This window comes from Orycteropus afer, unplaced genomic scaffold, assembly GCF_000298275.1.
Source record: "Orycteropus afer afer isolate SDZICR_OR568_19922 unplaced genomic scaffold, OryAfe1.0 scaffold00048, whole genome shotgun sequence".
Lineage (NCBI taxonomy): Eukaryota > Metazoa > Chordata > Mammalia > Tubulidentata > Orycteropodidae > Orycteropus > Orycteropus afer.
Window position 1 is genome coordinate 11,162,931 of NW_006921635.1, and position 22,880 is coordinate 11,185,810.

The 22,880-nt window shown below is 46.5% G+C and overlaps 1 protein-coding gene across 1 annotated transcript in view; it reads right to left on the reverse strand.

Moving 5' to 3' along the window:
• The window catches only part of NOS1 (nitric oxide synthase 1), a 107,393-nt gene that overhangs the window by 14,174 nt on the left and 70,339 nt on the right, over positions 1-22,880 (reverse strand). The window contains exons 13-21 of the mRNA XM_007938283.1: positions 21,719-21,804; positions 18,918-19,062; positions 17,205-17,309; positions 16,457-16,515; positions 15,407-15,508; positions 13,385-13,501; positions 9,615-9,789; positions 6,916-7,054; positions 6,095-6,173 (exon numbers count right to left, since the gene is read on the reverse strand). Coding sequence (XP_007936474.1) covers positions 6,095-6,173; positions 6,916-7,054; positions 9,615-9,789; positions 13,385-13,501; positions 15,407-15,508; positions 16,457-16,515; positions 17,205-17,309; positions 18,918-19,062; positions 21,719-21,804 — 1,007 coding nt within the window. The remainder of the gene's footprint in view (positions 1-6,094; positions 6,174-6,915; positions 7,055-9,614; positions 9,790-13,384; positions 13,502-15,406; positions 15,509-16,456; positions 16,516-17,204; positions 17,310-18,917; positions 19,063-21,718; positions 21,805-22,880) is intronic.

The window sequence follows — 22,880 nt, forward strand, 5'->3', positions numbered from 1 at the left end:
CTACATACACACTCACATCCATATGCATAATCACCCATATACCCACTCACATCCACACACTTACACCTACACACCCATACCCACTCACACCCACACCCACACCCACACCCACACCCACACTCACACCCACACCCACACCCACACTCACACCCACACCCACACACTCTGCAGCGGTTCAATGACAGGTTCACAGATGAGAGAACAGGCTGCTAACACCCAGCATTAAAACAAGATATATTTTTTTAAAAAATAGCTAATGGTCACTCTTCAGTGCAAAGTGTGAACACTGGCCACTGCCAACAGTCTGCGTACTTTCATCTGAGAACTTTGTGTTGAGTGTCAGGCACTGCTCTAGGCACTGGTACGATGGTGATGAATAAAGACAGGAGAGTGCTCTAGTCTCACTGAGACATAACATATCAGACTGAGTTGGTGATGGGTTGGGGGCAGTGGGCTAAGTCAGAGATGATGGTCAGGGAAGCCTCTCTCGTGGTTTGTCATTGGAGCAGAGACTTGAACAATGAGGAGTCAGCATGCAACGATTTGGCAGAGGGAGCAGCAAGTGCAAAGGCCCTGGGGTAGGAACAAACGTGGCATGTTCAAGGGAGAAGGAGCTCTGGTAGGGCAGTGGTTTAAGCATTGGGCTGCTAACCAAAAGTTGGCAGTTGGAACCCACTAGGCACTCTGAGAAAGATGAGGCAGTCTGCTTCTGGAAAGATATACAGCCTTGGAAATCCTATGGGGCAGTTCTACTCTGTTCTATAGTTGTTGTTGTTGTTATGTGCTGTCGAGTCAGACCTGACTCATAGTGACCCCTCCTTGAGTTTCGGAGACAATATCACTATGGAAGTAGATTGCTTAACCTTCCTTCTGAGGAGTGGCTGGTGGGTTTGAACTGCCACACTTCTGGTTAACAGTCAAGTGCCTTAGGCACTACGCTACCAGAGCTCCTAGTTCTGTTCTATAGGGTCGCCATGAATCAGAATCGACTCTATGGCAGGTTTTCTTTTTTTTCTTTTTGGTTCAAGGACAGACAAGATGCCTTGAGTGTCTGGTAGAAGGGGGTCTGAGCATTGGCCAGGGACTAGGTCTGCCACAGCAAGGAGTTTAGAGTTTTCTCCAAGTCCAATAGGAAGCCTGGGACACGCCTGGAGGGCATTAAGCAGGGGCATGCCACGCTTTAATTTACACTATGAAAAGGCTACTCTAGCTGCTGTGTGGAGCTCTCATGGCATACTGCCTAGGCATTTGACTGCTAACCAGAAGGTTGGCAGTTCAAACCCACCAGCCACTCCGCAGAAGAAAGACTGGGCGTTCTACTTCTGTAAAGATTTACCACCCCGGAAACCCAACGGGGGTCACTGTGAGTTGGAATGGATTCAATGGCAGTGAGTTTCTTTTTTCTTTTTTTTAGCTACTGTATGGAAAATAGATCTTTGAGAGACAAGTTAAGAAACAAGGAGACAAATTGGTGGCGAGACAAGTCACCAGGACCAGAGGCAGTTGTTTTGGCCAAGGTGGCAGCCGTGGACCTGAGATGTGGTCTAATGGCAGAGCCAACAGCACCAGCTGAGAGAATGAATGTGTAGAATGCAGCAAAGAGAGCGGGGGAGGTTAACACATGAGTTTTGGGGACAGTGCCCTTTGTTACGAAGAGGAAGGCTGGAAAGACGCACTTTTAATCGGGGGGGGGGGGATAAGAATCAAGAGTTCTGTCCTGTAAAGAACTCTGTGCTGTAAGGTCCCACCACGCCCTGAAATATCCCAGAACTCAGGTCCCCTTCAGCAACATCACGATAAATGGAGAAAAGACCGAAGGTGTAAGGGATTTCATTTACTTGGATCCACAGTCAACACCCATGGAAGCAGTAGTCAGGAAATGAGACATCGTACTTCACTGGGAAAATCTGGGGCAAAAGACCTCTTTAAGGTGTTAAGAAGTAAAGATGCCATGGGATTTCCAAACACCTCTTATTCATGGTAAGGCTGGACAATGAATAAGGGAGACTGAAGAAGAGTTGATGCCTTTGAATTTGGTGTTGGCAAAGAATACCGAAATACTCATGGACTGCCAGAAGAATGAGACCTGACCTGGAGGAAGTGCAGCCAGAATGCTCCTTGGAAGTGAGAATGGCCAGGCTTCATCTCACCTACAGTGGTCATGTGGTCAGAAGGGACCATTCCCTGGAGAAGGATGTCATGGTTGGTAAAGTGGAGGGTCAGTGAAGAAGGTGAAGACTCTCAGAGAGATGGACTGACACAGTGGCTGCAATGATGGGCTCAAACACAGCAAGGGTTGCCAGGATGGTGCAGGACTAGGCAGCTTTTCACTCTGTTGTGCATGGAGTCACCATGAGTGAGAGCCGACTCGACAGCAACTAACAACACAACAGCCCCCTCGTGTCCTCCTGCACCTGCTGTCTCACCTTCCTGGATGTTCCCTTCTATTCTCTGTGCCTGCCCTGTGCCCACCAGGGCCGGCTGCTGTGGAGTTGACCCCAACATGGCACCCCCACGTGTGTCAGGGTGGAACTGTGCTCCATACGGTTTCCACTGGCTAATGGTTCACATGCAGATCTCGAGACCTTTCTGCCAAGGCATCCCTGGGAGGACTCAAACCTCCAACCATTTGATTAGCAGTGAAGGTGTTAATTGTACCACCCAGGGGCGTCTAAAGGCTTCCCCTCCCTTTGAGGCTCATCTGAAGCCCTAAGATCTCCCAGGTCCTTCTGACGTCCAAGACTTACTCTCTGCATCCCACCCATTAGCAAGCACTCCACTATACCTTCTTCAGGAGCTCTGGTGGTATAATGGTTGGAGCATTCAGCTGCTAACCAAAACGTCAGTGGTTCAGACCCACCAGCCACTCTGCACAAGAGCAATGTGGCAATCTGCTTCCATAAAGATTTACAGCCTTGGAAACCCTATGGGGCAGTTCTACTCCAAACTAAGGGTCGCTATGAGTCTGAACTGACTTGATGGCAGTGAGCCTGGCACACTTTCTTCTGTGTTGTTTGCCAATTGTTCTGTGTCCCTCAGAAAATTGATTTCCACACCAAACAGTGACTACGGTCACTCTTATCTTTAGCTTTGCAAGGATAACTGTCAAATGGCAGTCTGTTTCCTATTCAGCACTTTGCTTGCAATTAGGTGTCCCTGGTGCGGGCAAGCTGTGATACCTTGGTTGTTGCCTCCCGGCCCCAAAAGCCAGACTTGGGCAGGGGAACTGAGGCAAGTGCTATGCTGCTTCAATCAGTTATCCCTTCTTCTTCTTCCTTTTGCAGCTAGAAATGGCACTAAGGCTGCAGGCAGGTAGTGCTGCAGGACATGCTTTCAAAGAAGGGAATGATTTGGTGCTTTTTGTGCTAACCCGTAACTCATCTCGATGCCATGTTCCAGTTCCTGAGCATGCTCAGAACATGTTCTCGTGAGTCATTGTGTCCCTTCACCTTAGAGTCAGATGCCCTTTCCAGAAGTGGGCAGGGGGCTGATGGTGGGACATTGGTCCAACTTAGCATCAAAACATTGACAAGTGAACTTGCTACTATGTGCCGTGGTTTGGGTAATTTTGAGTGATTTTTGTGACCTGTTTTTTCTCAGTTTGCTAGTAGAAGAAATCTCTGGTACATTACTCGTCCCTTCTCTGCCAATGCTACTTAAGTCATACCTTACCAAAGGGCAAAGAGGGAAATGAAGTATGTGTTTCAGACACAGGTTCCTCTGCATATCAGAGATCTTTACAGTTTGCAGTTGCTGTCAAGTCCATTACATCTCATGTGACCCTGTGGCATTACGGTAAGACTGTGCTCCATGGTTTTCAATGCTAATTTTTTTGAAGTAGATTGCCACAGCTTTTTTGTGAGGTGCCCCTGGGTGGATTTGAGCCACCAACATTTTGGCTAGCAGCTCAGGATGTTAACAGTTTACACCATGCCAACATACATAGTCTCAGCCTTTCTTGCTGGCATTCCCACACTGCAGGTAAGGAAGTGGGGGTTCAGAGCCCCTGGGTGACTCATCCCACATAGCTAGTGTGTGGCAGGGTTGCCCAGCTCAAGAGCTCACTGTACCATGCTAAGCAAAGAATCGAGATTTTTCAAAACCTTCATGGGCTGTAACTGTGAGTGAAAGAGATTCTGTTCAACAGGGATTAATGCAAAGACCTTCATCAGTGTGAAAAGAATTACTTATGCAAGTGGAGGGTTAAACAGATTGGGTTGGACCATGTTGAAAAGTCTTGGATGTCTGCAAGAAGCAACACTGACTGGGATCTTAAAAGCTTGCAAATTGCCATCTAGATGCAATGATGGGCCTCTCCTCGTTTAGAGCAAAGAAGAAGGAAGAAAACAAAAAATTCATGGAAACAATTAGTCCTAGCGACTGGTATACCATCCGATCTGCAGCATATATGACTATGAGACTAGAAGAACTAGATGGTGCCTGGCTACCACTGTCAACCACTTGGAAGGTGATCTATGTAGGAGATCCTGGATAGAGAGGGAGAACAATGTGGAACAAAACTAAAAATCATTTGGAGAAAAAAAGAAGTGGGGGTGGGGGCAGGTTTGCTGATCTGATAGAGCCTGGTGGAACCACTGAGACTATGGCTCCCAGCTGCCCTTCAGATCTGGAATTGAACCCACACCTGTGGTTTCCAGCCAAGCAAAGGACAGGCATATGAGTTGAACATTTACCTGAGGTAGATACACTCCTTGGAGAGAACAATCATGGGAGAAAGAAGGGCGGCTTATGCACAGGGAGACAGCTCAGGGGACAAGAGTGTATGGAGGGATGGACACAGGGAAGAGGTAACTATCAGGAGGAAGTGGGAGGGGAGCTGTTGCATTGGGGTAAATTGCGGTCAATGTCATGAGACAAAGTGTATGTGAACTGCTGTATGGAAAGTGAATTTGCTCTGCAAATTTTCACCCAAATCACAATTAAAAAAAAAAAGAGAAGCAACGCTGAACATCTGATGGGAGAGTGCAGGGTACCAGGACTGTTATAACCATGCCTGTCCTTTTGGGCACAATTAGCACAACCTGTTCAGATGGGGGACGGTAGTAACAGCCAGGGCACTTGCCGGGAAACACCGATGACCTCTATTGTGCTGCAGCCAGGACTGGAAATGACATTCCTAGCAGGATGGAGTATGTCTTTTCACTAAAGCAAAAGGCTTAGGAAAGCAGATCTTTGGAAGAACCAATAGAAGGAATTGGGACCAACTGGTAGATTGGCCAATGTCCTTGGCTCTTTGCAGGTCTCTTATTTGGAAGAATTAGCATCGTTTTGGGTGTCATCAGAGTATAACTGGTACTGAAATGAAGGTCTAGGGAGACATGCTTTGGCTCGACGTGAAGATAATTTCTAACAGCTAGGACTTCAACAAACAGAGTGGGCTACTGTGTGAGGTAATGAACCTGCCATCATCCCAAAGGAATTTAAGCAAAGTCTGAAGAGCCATATTTCATTCCCATAGCAGAACTATCCACAAGGAGGAAATGCTTGGACTGAGTGATTTCTCACTTAGATGACAATGTACAGTGCACACTGGCAATCTACATAAGCATGAGCCACAGAGAAAGATTATCCATACCACCTTTCTCTTTCCACAATGATCACTGCCGTCTCTCTTCTATCCCTCTAGGTCAGAGGTCTGCTAAGGGAAGCCCAGAAATATTCCAGAGAAATCTGGAATATGCAGGAAACCCAAATGCTTAAACCAGCAAGGGGGTCTCATCATGTTTGTTCATCAAAACAAACAAACAAACTAACAAAACCAGTTGCCACTGAGTTGACTCCAACTCAATGACCCCATGCCTGTCAGAGTGGAACTGTGCTCCACTGAGTTTTCAATGACTGATTTTTCAGAAACAGATTTCCAGTCTTTCTTATGAAGCACCTCTGGATGGACTTGAACCACCAACCTTTCCACTAGCAGCCAAGTGCCTTCATCTTGTGCAACCCCCAGGCACTCCACCATGGTTGGAAATAGGAATCCAGTCCTTGGAGACCATAAGACCTTCCTTTCTGAGAAGTAGGTGGCATCTGGGAGCAGAAAAGAGTACCTCTCAGTGAACGAAGGTGTTCCTACCTGGATTTAGGGCTCTGAAGGTTTTGGCGGCTGAGGAGTCGAGCGGCAGAGACCCGCTTTTTGTGGACGGTGGATAGACCTGTAGGGGAAAAAAGTAACAGTCCTCCTGAGATGAGGTTAAACAATTATGAATAAAAAAAAGTCCCAGCCGAGGGTCCTCTGACCGCACTTCCACTGTCCTCTGGAGTAGAGATACAACAGGAGAGGCCAGGGAGGTGTTGGCTGGGATAGGCAGGGTGGCTGTGAGTAATACAGAATAGAAAGCACATTTGGCAGAATTCTCGCCTTTGATGCAGAAGACCTGGGTTCAATTCTTGGCCCATGCTCCTCACACGCAGCCACCATCTGTCTGTCAATGGAGGTGTGTGTGTTGCTATGTTGAACAGGTTTCAGTGGAGCTTCTAGATTAGGATGGACTAGGAAGAAAGGGCTGGAGATCTACTTCTGAGAGTCAGCCAGTGAGAGCCCTATGGGTCATAATGGTCTGAACCACAACAGACCATGGAGATGGCCCAGGACTGGACAGGGTTTCATTCTCTTGTGCATGGGGTTACCATGAGATGGGGCCAACTCGATGGTGGCTAAGAGCAACAACAAGTTGAAAAGAGGATGGTTCAGAGTGACACATAAAGGCAACTCGCAGGGGCCTGTTTTCCTGGGGGTGGGGTGGTAGCACCTTACTCATTTGGGAAAGAATGCATTAAATGGAGACAAAAGCAATACAGCCTCCTTCTCTACGTACCTTTGGAAGGTCAGATCTTCTGGCCTTCCTCTTTCCCCACTATTGTGAATGCCAGCCTAGTGAGGGTGGTGAGATGTACCTTGAGTAAGTTCTGGAGCTTCAGCCACATAGGTGAGGCGGAATTTGTTCCTCTTCCAGCTGCGGTCATTGCTGATGAGGGAGTTGTTGGCCTTCTCAATGTTGACATCATCCCCCACGCAGAACACATCACAGGCTGCCTGTGGTACACACAGGGTTTTTGCTGACATCTTTTAGCCAAGAAAGACCCTTCCCTAATGTCTCTTAGCCATGGAATGTGTACCGTCATCCATCCATCCATCCATCCATCCACCCACCCTTCTACTCATCTAGCCATCTATCTACTTACCAGCCATTCATTCATCTACCCATCCATCCATGCACCCACCAGCCAGCCAGCCACCCATCTACCCACCCACCTGCTCACCTACTCATCTACCCATCTAGCCACTATCCATCCAGCCTTTGTTTTTGAGTATCTTTAATGAGCTAGACACATCTCATTTACTCTTGAGTTCAGAACCTAACCTCTGCTTAAGATTTAACTCTATTATTGATTTTATTCCTAAAACCAACAATGTACAGAGGCTTAGCATTAAACCAGAAGGTAAATACTTTAGATTTCCCCATCCATCCTCTGTTCACCTCTAGAGATTTGAAAAAATTCTATTACAGATAGAATATATGGAATGCTTGGATGCCTGCATATAAATTTTTCTTTTTTCTTCTCTTTTTATGTCAAGCTCTTTAGTTCTCCAAACTTAGTGATCCTAAAAATTATCATTCATAATTATTTTGAGATTGAAATCCATGGGTAATACAAAATATTTTCAAGGAGATTTGTATAATATTTTGGCCTCAGATATTGATTTTAAAACCTGTACCCAAGGAAGCTGGGACCCCATGTGTAGCTTCTGTGACCTCAGCTAGTTGTAAGCTCCTTGAGGGCAGAAATGACAGATTTTCCTCCTTTGATTAAAAAATAATTGTGGCTGGGACAATTTCTTAAATCAAGCAGGTGTCAGTAAGTATTTCACAGATCCTGTAGCTAGAAGCTGAGGTGGCTTACAGGTCACCTCCTTCCTCGCTCATTTTTCAGAGTGAAATGGAGGCCCAGCAGGTGACATGCTTGCCTTGAAATCACACAGCTACTAATGACAAAGGAGCTCTGGTAGCACAGTGCCTAAGGCACTTGACTGCTAACCAGAAGGCTGGTGGTTCAAACCCACCAGCCACTCCTTGGTAGGAAGGTTGGGCAATCTACTTTCGTAGTGATACTGCCTCGGAAACTCAAGGAGGGGTTGCTATGAGTTGGGGCCGACTCGATGGCACATAACAACAACAACAACAACTAATGACAAAGTTGGGGCTGGGATCTGGGCTCCAGGCTTCCTGGCTGGTCTTCTTTACTTGGTAAATGGAGACTTCTCCCATCCAGATCCAGGCATCTGGCTCTGGCCTGACATCCTTCTAGAGCATGGACGGTAAACATCTCCCTATTTGCTGTGGGAGACTCAAAAGGGGAAGCCCACCTATTGTGCTTTCTATCCCCTGAGAATGACTTGTAAGGAGGGAGCCCTGCTTCTGGGATGCGCAACCAAGGCTGGCTGGTGGAAGATGGGAAAAAATCAATTGCTCTCCAGGTGAGAAAGCCAAGCCATCCTGACTCTTTCTCAGGGACAAAGTGCAGGAACAGGCTTATTGCCATAACCTCCTCCCCGCCCAGGTGCCTCACCTTTACCAATTGCTCTCTACCTACACCTCCTTTCAGAATGAAGAGTGTTAACTTAACGACAGAAGGTTGCCTAGTCCCCTTCCTTCTCTGTCATCATCGGCCCTGGCAACATTCATTCCAGGGGGGAAGAGCAGGAGAAGGTGGCAGGGTCCACATCCTTTGCTTTTGTTTTACTTTTCTTCCAGGATGGCCAATTTAGTGATGCCCCACAGGCAGACAGAAGGCCATTATTCATTTATTGTCCTGTGACCTTATGTCAACACTAACCAAAAACTCAAACTTACTGCCATTGAGTTGATCCCAACTCATAGTGACCCCCATTGGGTTTCTGACACAGTAAATCTTTACAGAAGTAGACTGCCCCATCTTCCTTCTGTGGAGCAGCTGGTGGGTTTGAACCACCAACCTTCTTGTTAGCAATCGCGTGCCTTAGGCACTGTGCCACCAGAGCTCCTCAAGTCTATAGCAGCCCTGTCCAATTTCATGTTTCAGATGGTAACCACTAGTCACTGGTGGCTCAAGAGCAAGTGGAATAATATCCCACCACATGGATGTATCACAACTTTTTTATCAACTCATGCTATTTAATTTTAATTACAATTTTAAAAGCCACATATTGGTCACCAAAATTCTAGAACAAGAAGAATAAGCTTGTCTCAATAGATAAATTGGTGGGCTCCATTTTACCTAGGCATGCCATGGAGGCCAAGGTGATCAACTCTGTGCCTTTGTCTATACCAAATGTGAGTGATGGATGAATTCCTTCCAGCCTTAAAATTCCAAGATATCATTTTGATGAACCAGCTCCTTGCCCATAATGGAGGACACTGGTTTCTAGGTGGAAACTGTATGTTTCTAGGCCCCTGAACTAGTCTGAGTTCTTACTGTGGGAAGTACCAGGGGACTTCCTTCCTTCCTGGGGAGAGATTCTCTCAAGTTTCTTCTATTTCTGGATGGTTTGGGTGGCCTGACTTTGGGGGTGGTGGGGAGCACCCACATGGGGCTCTGAGGGGGACAACAGTTACCTTGAAGACCTTCTTGGCCCAGGTTCTGAAAGCCTCTTCCTGCCCACAGAGCTCGTCCCCCTCCCCCATCTTCAGAATCCTCTCCCCTCCCAGCTCCTCCAGGAGGGTGTCCACAGCGTGTCCAAAGGCGCAGAAGTGAGGGTATGCCCGGGAGCCAAGGCCGAACACTGAGAACCTGCCAAGAGGACAACAAAAGGTCCGTGCTAGGGGACTGTGGAAGGGCAGGGTCCACAAGGTTCAAGTTCAGCCTTTGGGGGTCAGGGGACCCCAAGCCTATCTGTGTAAGGCCATCTTTAAATACAGGAGCTCTTGGGGCCTCCTCTTCTCCCTTCTTCTTGGTGTCTGCTAGGAGAAAATTCCCATTTAGCAATTGGTCCTGAGCCGGACCACTACCACCACCACCACCCAGTTGCTGTTGATCTGACTCTAGCTCACGGCACCCCCAAGTCTGTCAGAGTAGAATAGTGCACCATTGCATTTTCAGTGGCTGATTCATCAGAAATAGATGGCCAGGTTGTTCTTCCAAGGTACATTTGGATGGACCTGAACCACCAACCTTTCAGTTAGCAGCCAAGTGAGTTAACTGTTATTATTAGTAGCACCAAGGGGCTCCCCTGAGCTGGACAAACTGGAGGTAACAATGACCTGGAACTACTGGCTATTTCTTGTGTGCTCTTTTCTAAACTGGACTAATTGGGGAAATTTGTGTAAAGTAGTGGAAGATTTGAGTTTTATAAGTGACATAACTACATTAGTTTTAAGTACAAAGATAATGAAAACACAGTGGTCCATGGGGACCTGTGTTAATTAGGAGACCAGAAGGACTTGTCATTAATACATCAAATGTTGGTATGTAAACAGGCTCTTCTACAAGAGGATGAAAGCTTTCTAGATGTGTGGGTCCCACCCCTTGTAATGTCTGTGAAGTTAATTTGCTTAATGAACCCTCCTTGCATAATACCACCAGGAGAAATGTAGGTCCTGGTTGAACCAGTGGGGTGCAAGTTAATGAGATTTTTCTCTGTGTTGAGGTGGGGACACTTTGTCTGAAGTAAGGGAAGTGGGGGGCTGTGTCCCTCCTGTGAATTCACAGTGCTATAGACAGTCTGCACCCCACTTCCAAGGCTTGGTCCTGTCATAAGGACTGGGTTCCCTATGAGGTCTAAAAGTTTACAGATGGAACAAGAACACCCTGCCCCCTTCTTCCTGAGGAACGAGTGTGTTGTACTATTGACCATCATCTCAGATGAGTCAAGCATGAAGCTATTTAACCTATTCTATACAGGGTCTGGCCATGCCCCTGAGCAAGCCTTTTTTGGGATGATGGGGATAAGATGGCAACAGGTCAGGATGGGGGATAAGGGAAGGTGGGCAAGTTGGAAAGGCACTCTTCATCATTAGAGATTGAACTTGAGATGGGTCCAAGCATCTCACAGATCAACTGAAGCTTAACATTAATTTTAAATTCACACCTACATGGTCTCATCTCATCCTCTTCCTCCTTCCCACCCCCTGTTGCAGTAGATCCTGGCCTTTCTGAGTTAAGTGTGTGGGATTTGGCAGTATTTTTTCCCTCATCACTTCTTAACCCACAGTCTTCTTGGATCTGGATACCTCACCTTTCCCTTGCCTTACAAGTAGAGAGAGGAGGTAAACCAGGTGTGGTCTGATTTGAGGGGTGCCAAGAAAGAGTATTCCTGCTCCAAACTATCCCCCTTAGCTTTAGCCTAATACAGATTTGAAAACTATCACTGGTCTTGTGGGCAGTGGCAGTTGAGGGGTAGAATTGTTGCCTTTTATGTAGAAGACACAGGTTCAAGTCTGGGCCAAAGAATTTCCTGAGTAGCCACCACCCATCTGTACGTGGAGGCTTGGGTGTTGCTGTGATGCTGAACAGGGCCCACCAGAGCTTCCAGACTAAGGGACTAGGGAGAAAGGCCTGGAGATCTCTTTCTGAAAATCAGCCAACGCAAACCCTACAGATCACAACAGTACAATCCACAGCCAGGACTGGGCAGTGTTTGGCTCCATTGTGCACAGGGTTCCATGAGTCGGGGGCAACTCCATGGCAACAAACAGCAGGAAACACATCACGAATCATGCCTTGTGGTTAAGGCATTGTTTTTCAGACTTCCATTATTTATGTCCATATGTCCACCATATTTGATGACCACTGATACCATCATTACTTATCAGTGCTCCTTAACTCACTTTTAATTTATGCTCATTAGCTCATCATACCCAGCTCTTATTCAAAGATGTGTTCACCAACAGATGGTTCAGGCAATGGAGTCATTAATTTGCTCCCTGATGGAGCTGAGATGGGCCTCACAATTACCACAAGATGTGCATTTCCATCACAATTTTCACCTTGTGTTTTCAAATTCTCCTTTTTAAACCTCTAAGCCAGGATTGGGAAAACTTCTTATACATGACATTTTTACATAATACATGAAATATTTACATGCAGTAAAGATTTCAGGCTTTGTGGGCCAATGGGTAAAATTCAGGATGTAATACAGATACTTATATAACAAGACAGAAAACAAATTCTTGCACTTTTTTTATTGACAAAATTAAAATTGTAACAATAATTGAACACATTTTTTAAAAATATAGATCTACTAATGAGAAAAATGAAATTATTTTTTAGGGGAGGGGATAACATTTCTCTTTATTAGGGTTCAAAGATAGCGTTTTCCATTAGCAAATAGATTGTAAAAGTTCATCTGTAAAAAGCTTTATAAAAAGTTCATCTGTTAGCTTGTGGGCATTTAAACATAGGAAGTGGCCTGGCTGGGTTTGGCCCATGGGCTGAAGTTTGCAAACCCGAGTTCTAAACCATGATCTATTTAATAAGGGAAAATGGGTCTAACTGTCAAACTCCAGAACCGCCATTTTAATGTTGACCTATGAGGTCAAAAATATACTGGTGAACACGATGTATCAGCACTGAGGAACCCTGTGATCCACACAATCGAACCATTACTCTCAGCAATTATGGAGAAGGTTCAGCTAGTGAAGGTTTGAGAGGCTCAGGGAGGCCTAAAAATGCTGTCTACATCAGAGCAGTATCCATGAAACCATGGATACTAGTTTGACACCCCAGTCTTCTTTCTTTCCAAATACCCATTGAGTACACAACTTATGAAATACAGAATAATTGTTCACTGTCACCTACAATGATCTCAGAGTAGGTGACTATGGTTTGGAAAACATGGAGTTAGGCCAGCATTTTTCAAATCTGAGTGCACATTAGAGGCAACTGGGGAGATTTTAAAAGCATAGCAATGCTTGTGTCTAATTCTAGACCAATTACATCAGAATCTCTGGAGGTGAGGCTTAGGTATTGATTTAATGCAAACATGCCCAGGTGACTGTGATGTACATCCCAGGCTTGAGAACCACTGGGTCATGGCAGGGTGTTTCCAGAAGCCTTGACTGAGTGGGAAGCATATCAGTGGGGAAGGGCACCACACTGAACAACTACCATGACTTAACATGCTCCAGCACAAAAGACAGAGTGAACCCTCGTGACGAGGCTCTGAAGGAAAGTGTCCAGGAAGAGAAGTCATGGGGAGGGTCAAGAATGGAGCACAGGGAGACCAGGTAATGGGGAGGCACCAGGCAGCCAGGCTGTAGGTGGTTATATGCATCTGGTTACATTCCATGAATAGGCATGGAAAGTAGGACCTTCATTCATACAACTAAATCCAGCTCACCAAGAGCCCTAGTCTTCCCCAACCCCACGGGCCCCTTCACTCACTCACCTCACATTTGCCAGGGGTCCAGCACTCTCAAAGTTGTCTCGGAGATCGGGTCCATCACCTGATGATTTGTGAGAGTCTGAGTAGGAGGAGACACTGTTGAATCGAACCTTGTAGCTCCTGACAAAATAAAAGGAAGCCTGTGACCTCTGGCTGGAGAGCCCCCTGCTGAGGTCAACATACTTGGTAGATCTTCAAGTTACCAGCCATGGTTCTAGGACCTTGTCTTGTGTGCTGAGTGAAACCATAACACTCCTTGGCTTTTTCTAGAATGCATCAACTCACCCATCCCCACCACAGTGTTAGCTCTCCGTCCACATCTGACCTTACCTGCACTTAAAAGGTTTCTCCTAACATTTGGCTCAGAAACTTGAGACCCAGTAAATCCAAATAATTTGCTCAGTAAGAAGCCAGGAATAGAACAGAGCATCTCCTAGCCATTAGACCATGGTTCCTTGCTCCCCAAATTTTAACATGCCCAAGAATCATCCTGGGATCTTGTTAGAATGCAGGTTCTGATTCAGTAGGTCTGGAGACGGACTTGAGATTCTGCATGTCTAACAAGCCCCCTGGAGATAACGGAGGCAGTGTGGTTCCGTGGTAGAATTCTTGCCTTCCATGTGGGAGATCCAGGTTCAATTCCTGGCCAGCACATCTCATGAGCAGCCTGTCAGTGGAGGCTTGTATGTGGCTATGATGCAGGTGGTAGCAGAGCTTCCAGACTAAGACATACTTGGAAGAAAGGTCGTCAGTGAAAGCCCTATGGATCATAGTGGTCCAATCCATAATCCATCACAGGGATGACGCGGGATAAGGCAGTACTTCATTCCGTTGTGCATGGAACGTCAACATTGTACAAGGAGTGTCACCATCATCATGACTTGGGGGACAGAAGTGACAGCAGCTAACAACAACAACCCGGGAGGTGACAATGCTGCTAGTCCCAGAACCCACTTTGAGTAGCCTGGAACTTGACCTGAGTTGTCTACTATGGAGCTGTTAGCAACAAGTGGCTATTCATATTTAAAATCAAAGAAAGTAAAATATTTAGTTGCCCACTTGCAGTTGCCACAAGTGCTCACCAGCTGGGTGTGGCTAGTGGCTGCAGTATTGGGCAGCCCAGACTCAGGGTATTGACATCACCACACAACATTCTACTGGGCAGAGCTGCCCTATCCCAATCAATCTCTCCTCCCATAAGAGATATATGCTCCTATGTATCTCGAGGCTCTGCCAGTTCATAGCATGTTCACCTGGCATGCAGGAGATTGGATTTCTTAGTAAATGGTTTTGAAGGGGAAGAAAGATGTCTTTGAGGCTCAAACCTCAGCATTAGACTTGTGACTTATTTTCAATTTCCCAGTTTTCTGCTAAAAGTGTTAAGTTTTGTTCTCCGATATGAGAGAGGAATAATAATAATTAAAAAAAAAAAAAAACCCCAGAAAAACCAAAACTCAAAACAAAAATCCAACACACAAATCTAACAGCAAAAGACAAAAAAAAGGAAATTGCGTATTCTGGCCGCAGGGTTTCTAAGCTGGATGTTCTTCAAAGTTTGCTCTCCAGCATTGGGAAAGTTCTAAATATATGCACGTGTATTTTCTGCCCTAAAATAGTTTCACATTGAGTCACTTTGCCAAATAAGCCATGCAACATATCAGGGGGTGGCTGGGTTGTTAGTGTGGGAGAGATGGTTGTGGGGTAAAAATAACAGCACGTGCATTTGTATGAGGTTCTCAGTTCTCTCAAACGTTTCCTTGGTTGTTGTTATCCTCTGGTCTTCACAAGAACCCCCAGAGGTGGGCAGAGGAGGGATTATCTCTCCCCATTTCTCCAGAGAGGTCAAGCAACTTGCTTAAGGTTGCTCAGTGAGTTAGTGGCACAGCTCGGGTTAGAATTCATGTCTCCTTGAGACCATGTAGTGCCATAGCAACTCAGAGGTAACGAATTTGGCCTTGGATGCTTGGGCACTGAGCACACATGTACATACCAGCACACACACGTGCACACACACTATCAGTCTACCTTTGCTGGCTGTCACGGGCTGCAGCCAGACCTTGGACTCCTCTGTCACCACTGGGGAAGGGAGGCCCTTTACGGGGAAAGAAACGCAAGGGTTCCGGGTACCTAGAGGGGAGAATGGATGGTGCCCTATCTCTCCCTGAAGGCGGGGTGCAGGGGAACCTGCTGGGAGGCAATGCAGAGTGGGATGGGGAGGAAGGGGCAGCCAGTGAGGACTAAGGTGCTGGAGTTGGGTGCAGAACCAGAGCCGACTACAAGGGGCTCAGCTCCCGTCCATCTGGATAGTAGATGGATGAGCGTGGTAACGTGCTCAGCAAAAAGAACACCAAGAGGGACTCTCTGTATCACACAGTCTGTACACATAGCCACTTATGTCATTTGATGCCTAACTTTAGACGCAGGGATCTGCTCCAAGCTGGAGGCAACACTGTACTGGACTGTTGAAAGGCATCTGAGTGTGTAGAAGGCTTACACCCTAAACTTTATGGGGAATTTAAGGGCTTTTCAAGGGTCATTTTGATTCCAGGTGTCTTTCCACCTTACAGAATACCTTTAGAACCCAATGCCACCTTAGTTGCAATTCCACTTTTGAACATCTTCTGACTTTTCACCTTATGAACTCAACCTCTGTATTAGCTCCAGAGCATCATGAACATCAAATAGGAAAGCTTAGGGGGAGACAGCTCATTTCATTGATTTGAATGTAGGTCTCTAAAGAGGGAAAAATCATAAGACTCGATATTTAAACAGTGCTCTAACATCCCTTTCCTAATTGGATGCTTATAAATGAGAAAGGTAAGGCAGGAATTATAATCCCTATGTGACAGAAAAAGAAACTGAGGCACAAGACTGTGAGGTGATTCCGACAGGTCCTCCCAGTCAGAGGTCAAAATTTCAGCCCTCATGGGCCATCGACACTCACGAAAAGCAGTCTTCAACAGACTTTCAGTTGCAACCATCACCAAGAACTCAAAAGTGAACCTAGCTGCCAAAAGATAGTTTTCAGCTTCCCCCAGAGGGTGACAAGGGACAATGGATGGGCCATTCACTTACTTCCTCTCCTCCTGTACTGAGTTGGGATGCCTCATTTCCATCAAAGCACAGCCAAATTTCTGGAAAGAATGGGTGAACCATGTATTATTACATCTACAATAGGGTTGGCCACTGAGGGTCTAGAGTCCTAGCTGGCAAAAGAGGGTGTGATGCCTGGGAGCCAGGATGTCATAGATGGTCAAGGTCAATGGCTGGGCAGTCATGCTTGAGCTACAGAAGCCATGGAAGGGCCAGATGTTTAAAGACTACAGGCATGGCCCCTCCCATTCCCAGCACACAATTCCTCTTTGTGGCCTTTTCTCTCTAAAAATATTCTCCCCACTTTTTTCATTTGGGGTAAGGGATTCTGGCTCTTGATTGGAGTACCCATTCTAAACAAGTAGCTTACTCATGTGACAAAACTGTTACTATGGTCTGGCTAATCAAAGGAGCTCTGGTAGCGTAGTGCTTAAGGCATTTGATTGCTAACCAGAAGGCTGGTGGTTCAAACCCACCAGCCACTCCTCAGAAGGAAGACTGGGCGATTTACTTCCATAGTGATACCACCTTGGAAATCCAAGGGTGGTCTGGCTAATCAGTGGGCACTAATAGATTGAGAACTTGGAATTGTCCAATCTTTGTGTAACTTGGATACAAGTCAAAGTCAAAGTCACTGAGTAATAGGTGTAGGGAGAAGGACCTAACTGCTGCCCCCCCTTTCTTCCCACTGATGGGACCACATGCTGGAAAAGGTGTAGGCTCATCTTACCTCCCCATTCTCAGGGGGGTCTCCATTACCAAAGGTGCTAGTAACCACCAGGACCAGAGTTTCATGTTCCAGGTGCACAATGTCATATTCTTCCATGGACATCACCTAGGTGGGAGACGGAGGAGAAAAGTGGGGAGAGGAAGGAAGAAAGAAGGTGAGTTCAACCAGAAATGACCATAACCACTGAGACCAGCCCCAGGGTCTAGAAGGCTAACTTCACTGATATGTTACAAACCCATATTTTCCTGAGACTTCATCAGAGTGAAGCCAAGAACCCTTGCACCTATTAGAAATGAAAGAAAAGAAACAAGGCCCAATTATAATTTTGCCCCTGCTTCAAAAGGACCCACTGTTGCTTAAATAACACCTTTCCAGAACCCATTCCTCTTTTCTCCAACTAACTGTCCCAAAGCAGGTGACCACTATCTTTCCTGAAGTGAAGTCTTTGGTATCTCCTCTTGAGTGCCAGGCTTCCTTACTGCAGCAATTTTGTCCACTACCAGATAAAATCTTCATGAAAAATTTTATAACCTGACTCCAGAATTCCTCATTTCACATGATGAAGAGAGAGAAGTGGGAGGGGACTGAGTGACGGAGGAAAGAGAAGCAGAGAGAGAGGGAAGAGATGAGTCATCTCCAGGAAAGGAGGACCAAAAGCTCTGGGTTGTCATTATTTCAAAGGCTCAGGAGGGTGGCAGTGAAAGCTTTTTGGGAGGGTGGGACATTACTACAGTCACTGTGATCTGACCAACTGCAGAGATTTCTGGGGCAATAGTCAGGGGTTGGTAGATTTTGATGGAAACCCTTCGACCCTTGGGCTACTTATAGCCAACAGATCTGGGAATCTTCCTGACCACACTTAGGCCGGGAATGACCTGGCTGAGCCGTAAGTTAAGGACCAGGTCTGCTCAGTCTGCTCTCTAATCGTCCCACCAATAGTGTGGGGGACCTTTGCCAAACAAGTCTGAGAGGTAGCTATTCTTAGGAAAAGATTGTTGTCCTGCATCTTGACATCACTTGAACAACATTTCTCAAAGTAGGTTCTAGGGAACTTCAGTCAACTGAGATGCTCCATGAAATTCAGCAATCCACGGTCAAGGATGTTTGTTGTTCTTGTTATGTGCCGTCGAGTCGGACCCAACTCATAGCGACCCCTCCTTGGGTTTCCGAGGTGGTCTCACTACAGAAGTAGATTGTCCAACCTTCCTTCCGAGGAGTGGCTGGTGGTTTTGAACCACTAGCCTTCTGGTTAGCAGTCAAATGCCTTAGGCACTATGCTACCAGAGCTCCTAAGTATGTCTGTAGAACATTTATTTATATTCTATTCCCTTCTCTTCTGGTGGTTATAAGAAATGCTTGCAGATTAAAGGCCCTGAGAAGGACTGCAGCAAAGAAATCTGTTGAACTGTGTTTACTGCAGTTTCCAAGACTGACATGAGAATTACTTCTCATAAACCCTCGAACACTTTGGTCAAGAGATGAGGATTTAACCCTGTGATTTTTTGACCTCTAGAGGGTCTACGGGGAGAAAAGAATCACAATTCTCCAATGTTTATGCAAATGTGTATATGTGAATTTATGTACACACTAATGAGCACCATGGGATGTGCTGTTTTCCATTCTCAAAGAGTTCTTCTCTGTTGCCTTCTGTCTCTCCCATTCCCATCTTTCATCACCACGAAGAGCCCAGGAGCTGGCATGGCCCCTACCCACCTTAGCATCAAAAGCATGCTTGAAGATCTCGCACAAGGATTTGGCATAGGCCTGCGATTTGCCTGTCTCTGTGGCATAGAGGATGGTCGCTTTGACCCTCTTGGCCATTGCCTGTCCCATCAGCTTGGCCGAGAACTTGACGGCTCTGGAGGAAGAAGATGGAGAGTAAAAATGGGAAACAGAGAAGGCAGAGAAAATGCTGGGTCAGGACTTTTAGGCACGAAACATGATCTGTGAAACATAACAAGAGAGAATTTATTCTCCCTCTCTGATGGTTTCAGGGGTCCCCTTAGAGACACTTGAAGTCCCTGAGTTTAGGCACCATATTGACCCCTAGATTGCCCAGACCAGCAAGTCACAAGCTAGAACAGTTGGTTATGTTTTGGTTGCTATGTTATTAGATTGATAGACCTCAGTATTGGGGACCTTGATTTGCCAAGCATTGCCCCAAAGAATCATCATTCTTTCATTCATTTGTTTATTCAGCAAACATGTGTCAAGTGCCTAACTGGGTGCCAGGCCTTATTGCAGGAGCTGAAGAACACAGAGAACATAATTATGAACATGCCATGGGGCTTACATTCTAGAGTGTGTGTGTATGTGTGAGAGAGGAATCCGTCACTAGTAAGTCCCAAGGCATTGAGTAAGATGGGATTTTAGAGGTTATGTATTCACAAAGGAAGGGCCATGTCTGCTTAAGTCATCAATGCCTATCACACAGCTTCTTTCAGAGAGCCTGACATCAAATTGGCGCTAAATACCTATTTGTCAATGGAAGGAAGGAATTGTAAAGATGCTGCCACCAAAGCCCCCTCATTTCACACTGCCAGTGAGTTGATTCCAACTCATAGCAACCCTCTAGGACACAGCAGAACTGTCCCCATAGAATTTCCAGGGCTGTAAATCTTTAATGAAGCAGACTACCTCATCTTTCTCCGATGCAGTGGCTGGTGGGTTTGAACCACCAACCTTTTGGTTAGCAACTGAATGCCTTAACCACTGAACCACCAGACCTCCTTCTCACCAAAACCCAGGGGAGGTTAAATATCAAGTCCTAACTTTTTCTAGCAAACATGTAAAGCCAGACCAGCTTCCTTTCTGCTTCTGGAGGAGGGGGTGGCAGTCAGGCCCGAGGCTCAGGAATACCTGGGCTCAAACCCTGAGCAAGAATCTCTCTTATAACAGGAATCTAAGTGTCGACAAATTGCTAATTATGCCCCACCTGGGGATTACTGATGGTAAATTCATCATTTTTTACAATCAGGGAAGCCACCCACACAGCAGGAACGCTCTGGGATAAGAGAGAAAAACAGAAAGGAATAAAAGGTGCCTGGAGGGTTCCCTTTGAATGATCTGAGCATAAAATATGCATCTATAATTAACTCCCATTGTTTCTACTCCAAAGTTAACAGTGCAATTAATGTTTTCTCTTCCTCCCTCCCCTTGGCCCCCTGAGACAGTTGAACTGAACTGACGCCAAAGGCTGCCCTCCCAGAGAAATTGTGTGAACCTGCCTTTAGGGAAGAACAGCTGCTGATATGTGTTTGTGTGGCTGCAGGATGGGGCTGGGGTGGGAAGAGGCAGAGAGGAGAAAGGGAGAAAGAAAGGGACAGAGGATGTAAGGGAGGTGGTCAGAAAGAGAGCTCACGGGCCACATTAGTGTTGCTGGGACCAAGGAGTGAGTCCCTGAAAAGCCCATGGGTCTTGTCTCCAGGTCCAGGGTATGATGGCATTTGTTGCCCAACGAGATGCCATACACAGAGAGCTCTGGACCCAAAGAAATTGAGGGAAGAGCGGGAAAGCTCAGTGTACATCTATCTCCACTACTAGAAAGTTACCTCCAAGCCGGGTTCTCTGCTTTTTTGGATAGAAGGCCGACATCCCCATTAACCCTTCTCAGCTGGTCCCACTTTACATGTAGTTGGCTGGCCCCCTGCATGGCCAAGAGTTCTTCAGACAAATTACTGCTCAGTAGCTTTGGCCTGGCCTGTCCCCTTGGCCTAGAACCCCCTTTCTGTCCCTCTTTGCTCAGTTGAGTCTTATTCATCTCTTTGTTTAGATTAACTGTCACCTCCTCAAGGAAGCCCACCCTGACCTCCCAAGCTCGGGTGAGTTTCTATTTCACGGTACCATTGAACTTTCCCTGCATAGCACTTGTTGCAACTGCAGTGTTATCTGTATTTGTATGATTCATTTACATGCAAATGCCTGTGAGCTTCATGAGGGCAGGCACCATGTCTTGCTTCACCATGGCATTCCTAGAGCCTAATACAGTGCCTGCCATACTTATTGATGGACTAAATGAATGCGTGAATCAGGTTTGAGCCCAGCCCTGGACGACACTGCCCATTAGGCAGTAGTATGCTACAGCCAGCTCATTCCAGCTCTTCCCAACTCTCAGTTTAGGGACTTCCTGTGGGCCATGTGGTAATATTCACATGAGGGGAACTGGCAAACACTGCACATCATTGAACTCTAGTGGCACGGTGGTTAAGGCATTCAGCTGCTAACCAAAAGGTCAGTGGTATTGCTACTGCTATTACTATTATATAGAGAGCCACACCACTACCTCCAGGGCAAGAATTTAGAAAGCTGAGGTCAGGGAAGTGAGGTTGGGAAGGAGGAAAACTGTGGAAATGTTGTCATCCCAGCCTCTGAGGCACAGAAGGCACAAGAGGGTTGGAAAAAATGGAACAATTACATCATACAGGAGGTCAGAAGGGACTCGCATCAGCCCAGCCTCCTTTACTGGGGCTGTGTGTCTGTGGGTACCCCTCACCCTCCACCCACAGGAGACTCACTCTGCCAGCTTCTTGAAGCCAATGGCTCGCCGCTTTGTGGGGGTCCCATTGGTGCCTTTCCAGATGTGGGTGTTCCAAGGATCAGGCTAGAGAGAGAGAGAGAACTACGGTCACTGTGGTGAAGTGACTTTGCTTCTCCTGGGACATGCTTAAGGAACTCTAGTGGCACAGTGGTTAAGGCATTCAGCTGCTAACCAAAAGGTCAGTGGTTTGAACCCACCAGCCGCTCTGTGGGAGAAAGATGAGGCAGTCTGCTTCCATGAGATTGACAGCCTTGGAAACCCTATGGGGCAGTTCTATCCTGTCCTACAGTCTCGCTGTGGGTCAAAATTGACTCAATGGCAGTGGGCTTAGGAGATCCTTGGAGTCCCTGGTGGTACAAAGTGTTAAGCGCTCGACTACTAACTGAAAGGTTGGCAGTTTGAATCCACCCAGAGAGGCCTTGGAAGAGAGGCCTGCTATTCCACTTTTAAAAAAACCACAGCCACTGAAAACCCCATGCAGCACAGTTATACTCTGAAACACATGGGGTTGCCAAAACTCAGAATGGACCACAGGGCAACTAGTTTTTTTTTTCCATCTCAGGTTGGGGAGATGCTAAGGCCTCCCTAGGGGCTTTATGACTGCCCAGCTATGCTCCCAGTTCTGCAAGGGGGTGACTCGGTCAGTACCACCTCTCTGCACCACCCTGCCAGACCTCCACTCAGCCCTCTGCCCCTCTCTGACTCCCTCACTATTCATTCATCTCCGTTAGCCCCCCAGCTAAACCTGTGTGTCCAATACAGTAGCCACCCACCATAGATGGCTACTGAGCATCTGAAATGTGGTGAGTCTGAATTGAGACATGCTCCAAGTATAAAATATACACCCATACCAACCACTTCACAGGAAAAGAAGAAGGTAAACCATCTAATTAACAAATTTTACATTGATGATACATTGGAAGGACAATATTTTGGAGACACATCATCAGGATTAATTTCAGCTATTTTTTCTATTTACATGTGCCTATTAAAAAATTTAGGAGCTCTGGTAGCATAGTGCCTAAGGTACTTGACTGCTCACCAGAAGGCTGGAGGTTCAAACCCACCAGCCACTCCTCGGAAGGAAGGTTGGGCAATCCTACTTCCATAGTGATACTGCCTCGGAAACCCAAGGAGGG